We start from the raw sequence: 5,809 nt of genomic DNA on the forward strand, positions 1-5,809 counted from the left end.
TCGACTCCCCGAGCTGCAGGGAAGGAGCAGTGACAGAGGGGACGCCGCTGTGCGGGCTGCACAGCGTGCCGGGAGCCGGGGCGGTAACAGTCCAGGGCAGAGCTCCTCGCCGGAGGTGAGCGCTTCCCGACCGGGGAGGACACGGGCCCCCGTGGAGGCGCGGCCACAGGCGGCTCCGTGTCCCACCTGGGGCTGCTGCTGGTTCCAGAGTTGCCCGGGACCGCCACAGCGGCCTCTCAGGAGCTGGAATCCTAGTGCTAGGCAGCGTGGCTCTCCCAGTCACGTGTCGGGTCATAGACCAGCTCCACGGGGCTCCATGAAGGGACGAACCCTCCCCGGATCCCATCAGTCTCTCCTCGGATTCTCGAACCCAGATTTGGAGCTGCAAGATCTAGGGCTCGGCCCCGCCCCTGCGTGCCCCGCCCCCTCAGCCCCGGCCAGTCTCCAGCTGCGCGCCAGGCCCCGCCCCCGAAGCCCCCGCCCCCAGAGTCCCTGCCGAAGAGCTAGGGCTCGGCCCCGCCCCTGAGGTTCCCGCCCCCTCCGTCCCGACCTGCAGCAAGCCAGGCGCCAGGCCCCGCCCCCGAAGTCTCCGCCCCCAGAGCCGCGGCCGGCGTGCTTTACGGCTTCCCGTCCCCGCGCACGTGTGGCCGCGTCCGAGACGGCGGAAGAGGAGGTGAGCACGCTGCATGGGGCGCGCCTACCTGCAGACCCGGGTCCCCAGCTTCCCTGCGGCTGCGTAGTTAGGACTTCGGGAGTAGCCTCGGGCGCCCAGGACAGGAGAGTGGAGACCATCCTCGCCCAGCTGTCCTGCGCTGCCCCTGAGGCCTTACCGTCCTGGGGCCGTTAGCACCTCGGCCAGGACCCGCCCCCTCCTCCCTGAGTTTCCTCCTGGGGAAAACAGACCTAGAAGTTGTAGCTTTTAGGGAAAAAGCGGTACTCGTGTTGTTGGCTGCACCCCCGCAGGAGCAGAAATGCAATTAAATAATTGAGTCTTTCACGGCTGGAACGACGCAGGCTGCCCGGGGCGTCTGAGGACGGAGCCTTTGGGGGCGGAGGCGGGTGGGAGTAGACCCGGGGTGTCGATGATGGAGGCTGGCTGCTGTGCTGTTTTGTCTCCCGTAGTATGTATCTGTGATCTAAAATGGATCAGACTATGCTCTGATGTCTCCCGCGTAGATTCTGCTCCTGAGCTACTGTGCCGGGACAGGCACGCGACCTGACCGCCTGGCACATACCTCCTCGCTGTGCTGGAGGCGTCCGCGGGCCGGGTCCCTTCTAGGCCTTTCTCCTTGGCTTGCAGACAGGAGCCTCCTCCTGTGTCGCTTGTGTGCTAATCTCATGCTATAAAGGTAGCAGCCTGATTGAATGAGACGCTCTCGTGAGCTCCCTTTCTTACCTAAAGACTCAGTCTCCAGGTAGGCTCACATTCTGAGGTTCTGCGGGTTAAGCCCTCAACATAAGAATGGGGGGGGGGGATCCACTTTGGCTCAGAACCCTGCCACATCACTAGCTTGAGATTTGGGCTGGTTTACTCCATGTGTGTGTGCCTCACTTTTCACAGCTTTAGAACAGGGACGAGAGTAGTCTAATGACTACTAATGGGGTGAGGCTGTGAGGATTCAGGGGTAGGTGGTACAGTCGCCACCCGCATATCTGTGAGGGCTGCACCTGTGGGCCCAGCCACCTGCAGATGGAAAATACTCTTAAAATGGCATCCGTACTGAAGAGATACAGGTATTTTTCTCGATATACATTGTTGGAAGTGGTCTAGGGATGACTTAGGGTCTTGGAGAGGATTGCGTAAATTCTATGTAAACACTGTACCATTCTAAATAAGGGGCGTGGGCATAAATTCTATGTAAACACCACACCATTCTAAATAAGGGGTGTGGGCAGCCGCAGCTTCTGGTACCTTGTGAGGACTTGGAACCAGTGCCGCATGAGTACTGAACGCTGGTGTAGAAAGCTCAGAACTGTCTAGCATGTAGTAAGTACTTAACAGCAAATTGAGTTTTCATTTGAAATTGCCAAGTGTAGGGCCTCACTGTGGGATGAATGGTGGAGGTAGGAGTTGAGTACTGAGTCCCTAGCCAAGGGAATAGAAATATAAAAAGTTCAGCCGGGCCAGACACTGTCATGTGTTCATTCATTTACTGGAGGCGGGCCAGGGTCTCGTGCCTGTGTGGCACAGGGGGAGATGGCACACAGAGATGGGCGGGGCTCCAAGCTATTCAGGCTGGCCCGGTAGCCACAGTGCTGGCTGCTTCCCTAAGGGAGGCTGTGGGCCTGGGCGGGTGCTGAGTCTGCAGGCAGACCAGGGCAGCAGGAGCTGACTTCTCTTTCTCCCGGCCAGGTGGTCAGCGGCCGCAGCCCCGATGGCTGGTCCCTTGTGGCGGGCCGCAGCATTTGTGCAGAGACACCGGACTGGCCTCTTGGTGGGTTCCTGCGCAGGCCTGTTTGGGGCTCAAGTCTCATACCACCTCTTCCCGGACCCTGTGGTCCGATGGCTCTACCAGTACTGGCCCCAGGGCCAGCCGGCCGCACTCTCCCCGGAGCTGCGCGGCCTCTTCCAGGAAGTGCTGCACGACCTGGGAGTCCCCTCAGAACACTGCTACAAGCCCTTCATCACGTTCACCTTCCAGCCTGTGAGTGCTGGCTCCCCAAGACTTCCTGCTGGTGCCGTGGTGGGCATCCCTGCCACTTTCCTGGGGGGCCTGGTGACCAGCACTGAGCAGCCTGTGGTCGTGCATGGGCAGAGAGTAGACTGGCAGAGCCCTGCAGGTGCCCGGCTGAGAGACGCTCTGACCTTGTCCCACGACGCCCAGAAGTTTGCCTTGGCCAAGGAGGTGGTGTACCTGGAGAGCAGCGCCGCCGCCCTGCAGGCCCTGCCAGCCCCAGCCTGCCTGGCTGCAACCTGGGCCCTGAGCGTGGGCGCCAAGCAAGCACTGGGGCTCTATGGAGGGCCCATGAACCTCCGCGCTGCCTTCAACCTGGTGGCTGCGGTGGCAGGTTTTGTGGCCTACGCCTTCTCCACCGACTCTCTCACCCATGCCCTGGAAGCCTGGCTGGACCGCCGCGCAGCCTCCCTGTCCACAGCCTACGCCCAGGGTGGGGTGGAATTCTACGAGAAGATTCTGTCGGGCAATCTGGCCGTGCGCAGCGCCCTGGGACCGCATGGGGAGCAGCTGTACACCCCCAGTGGGAACGTCGTCCCCAGACACTGGTTCCGCATCAAGCACTTGCCCTACACCACACGCCGGGACTCTGTGCTGCAGGTGTGGAGGGCAACGCTCAATCCGAGCCACTCCTGAGGGCTTGGTGCTCGGGTGCTTCCGGCTTGGGCAGGCTCCGCCCTGCTGTGCACCCTGCGCGGGTCTTTCAGTGCTGCACCCATGGGCCCAGATTAACAGCCTGGCTTCTACCCTGTGAATGGGGCAGAGTGTGAACCCCCTCGCAGCATCTTAGGATTGTGTGAGGCCTGGCACAGAGGGCATCTGCACAAATAGGATGTCCCTCCCTCCTGGTGAGCAGCAGTGGACGTGGGGCTGGGCCACACACCTGCGCCAGCGGTGATGCCAGCCTAGAAACACTTTGCTAGGGCAGAGAACTGTTTCCCACCACCACCCGGTCTGCTGGGGGCTCAGTTCCCAGTGGTAGAGCTTCAAAGACGAGAAGGGGAGCTGCAAGGCTGGTGGGCACCAGGAGAGCCCCTGGGCTTAAGTGGGGGTCGGGTATTGCCAGCACCTGGCAGGAGATCTGGCTGAGGGCAAAGGAAGAACAAACCATTGCAGGACGGAGACCCTGCTGCTGCTAAGGTGGTGGCCTGGAGAAGAGAGGAGGGTGGTGGATGGATCAGGCCTGGTGTTGCATTTGGGATCAGCGGCTGGTGCAGTGCGGAGCCCCAGCCTGGCTCCCTGGACGGGACACTCCAGCAGGGCGAGGGGAAGAGAGCTGTAATCAGCAAGGCAGGCCAGCCTGGTCCTTGTCATTGGGCATTGCTTTGTCTGGGAGAGTTTTGAAGAACTCAGGCCTGTCGCAGTGTAACCAGGGCCGGGAATGGTTAGGCCACACCAGGAAGGGTGCCCTGTGGTGGCACGTGGTTCCTGACACGAGGCAGAGAAGCGGGAGCCAGGCAGGGCTCGGGGAGGGGTGGGGGACGGCCTGCCTTGCTGCGGGGACTGTCACTGGGGCCGGAGCTCAGTGTCTGAGTCCTGCTGTGTGACTTCTGCACACGCTCCCGCTGTTGTCATGCCATTCGCCCCGAGGCCTCCCCAGAGCCACGCAGAAGCTAGCACTGTGCTCTTGGACTTCCAGAACTGTGAACCAAATAAATCTCTTTGCAAATTACCCAGCCTTGGGCGTTTTGTTAGAGCAACAGAAAAGAGACTCATCCAGTGTGGGGGGAGAGCGAGGCCCTGGGATGGGTGCTCCAGGTCACACACGAGCTGTTTCCTGTCCTTACCCCATAGCCTTGGCTTGCAAAGCCTCCACCCGCTCTGTGTGTATGCATGTTGCCACCTCCCCCCACGCACACACACACACTTTTGCATATCTAGTGAGCACCAGGAACAGGGAGTGGAGCCCTGGCATTGGCTCTGCCTGCCTGTCCCTGACCCAGAGTGCAGGGCCAGAATGAGGCATGCCAGGATGTGTCATTGCAAAACTTTTGACCTAATAACTATAAACCTAGAAAGTCACCCCTGAGCTCTAACCCAACACATTAAATAGTATGTGCCCAAATATGGACATAAGACCGTTAGTTACCACTTTTTAAAATAAGAATATGGGAATGTTGACAGCAGTGTATTCGTAAATTAGGTGCATTCATAGTTTTTTTGACCACTGATTATGAAGACTATGGTAGAAGCAGGAGAAATACTGGTTATCAATATCAGATCTTTAAAGTAAAATGAAGTACTACCTGCATGGTGATTGAAATAATGTAAACACCGTAGGACCTGAGAGGAAATTCACAAAATTGAAAGTAAGCAGTTCTGGTGGGATTTGGAACGACTTCCCTCATTAAGTTGTAGGGACTTAGCACTGTGTAGGTTTACATCTTCTGGAATGAAGGTCTCCTCAGAGGGGCTCTGGACCTACACCTCCCTGCACCGCAATGACACCTTCTGGCATGCCTCCTTCCGGCCCTGCACTCTGGGGGTGTGGCCAACCTGCTTCCTGTTGGTTCCCATGGTGGCCATAAAAACATGCTCAGACCAGCCGCGGGAACCACCTCTGCACCAGGGCCTGTGCCTCCCAGGGTCTGTGCCTCCCAGGGCCCGTGCCTCCCAGGGCCGCTTTCAGTTCCACTGCAGGTGACAGCGGGGCTCCAGTGGGTGGCCGTGGCTCACGGGCTTCTGGCCGACCTCGCTTAGAACTGAGTTGCGGTCGGAGATCCTCCTCCCCATGTGTTCCAGAGATGGTCAGACCTGCGCGAAGGCCTGAAGAATCTCCCCACCTTCGTCCCCTCCCCCCTGCCCTTCACAGACCACCCCCCTCCATGCCCCGTGCAGCTCTTGCTCACGCAACCCTAACCCGGAATCCAATTCTCCAAGGCCCTGAGCTGCCACGGTTACTCCCTCACTCCGTCAGGCACCTCACTCGGGCACCGCTGCCCGCGGAGCTCAAAGTCCCGAAGAAGCGACTTGTCTGACAAGGGACGTCCTACAGTGACATCAGAAGAGATCAGTGCACTGCAGGCATGGGCGGGAGCAAAGAGTGAGCTGAAGGAAGCTGATGATAATATCAAGTACTCATATGACACTCTGTGCCCAACACCTGACATATGTTAACTCATGTGGCCCCCACG

At 59.3% G+C, this 5,809-nt stretch overlaps 1 protein-coding gene across 2 annotated transcripts; it reads left to right on the plus strand.

Annotated features, from left to right (window-relative positions):
* The first annotated feature begins 624 nt into the window (after positions 1 to 624).
* Positions 625 to 4,347, plus strand: TMEM177 (transmembrane protein 177). Of its 2 annotated transcripts, none has more exons than XM_008258472.4 (2): positions 625 to 673; positions 2,354 to 4,347. In XM_008258472.4, the coding sequence occupies exon 2, from the start codon at positions 2,376 to 2,378 to the stop codon at positions 3,309 to 3,311; it is 936 nt and encodes a 311-aa protein (XP_008256694.2). In that variant the 5' UTR covers positions 625 to 673; positions 2,354 to 2,375; the 3' UTR covers positions 3,312 to 4,347. The 2 variants fall into 2 exon arrangements, with proteins under 2 accessions (XP_008256694.2, XP_069927662.1); XM_070071561.1 differs by lacking the exon at positions 625 to 673 and adding an exon at positions 696 to 1,734.
* The last annotated feature ends 1,462 nt before the right edge of the window (positions 4,348 to 5,809 follow it).

The sequence above is a fragment of the Oryctolagus cuniculus genome, chromosome 3 (genome assembly GCF_964237555.1).
Source record: "Oryctolagus cuniculus chromosome 3, mOryCun1.1, whole genome shotgun sequence".
Taxonomy (NCBI): Eukaryota; Metazoa; Chordata; class Mammalia; order Lagomorpha; family Leporidae; genus Oryctolagus; species Oryctolagus cuniculus.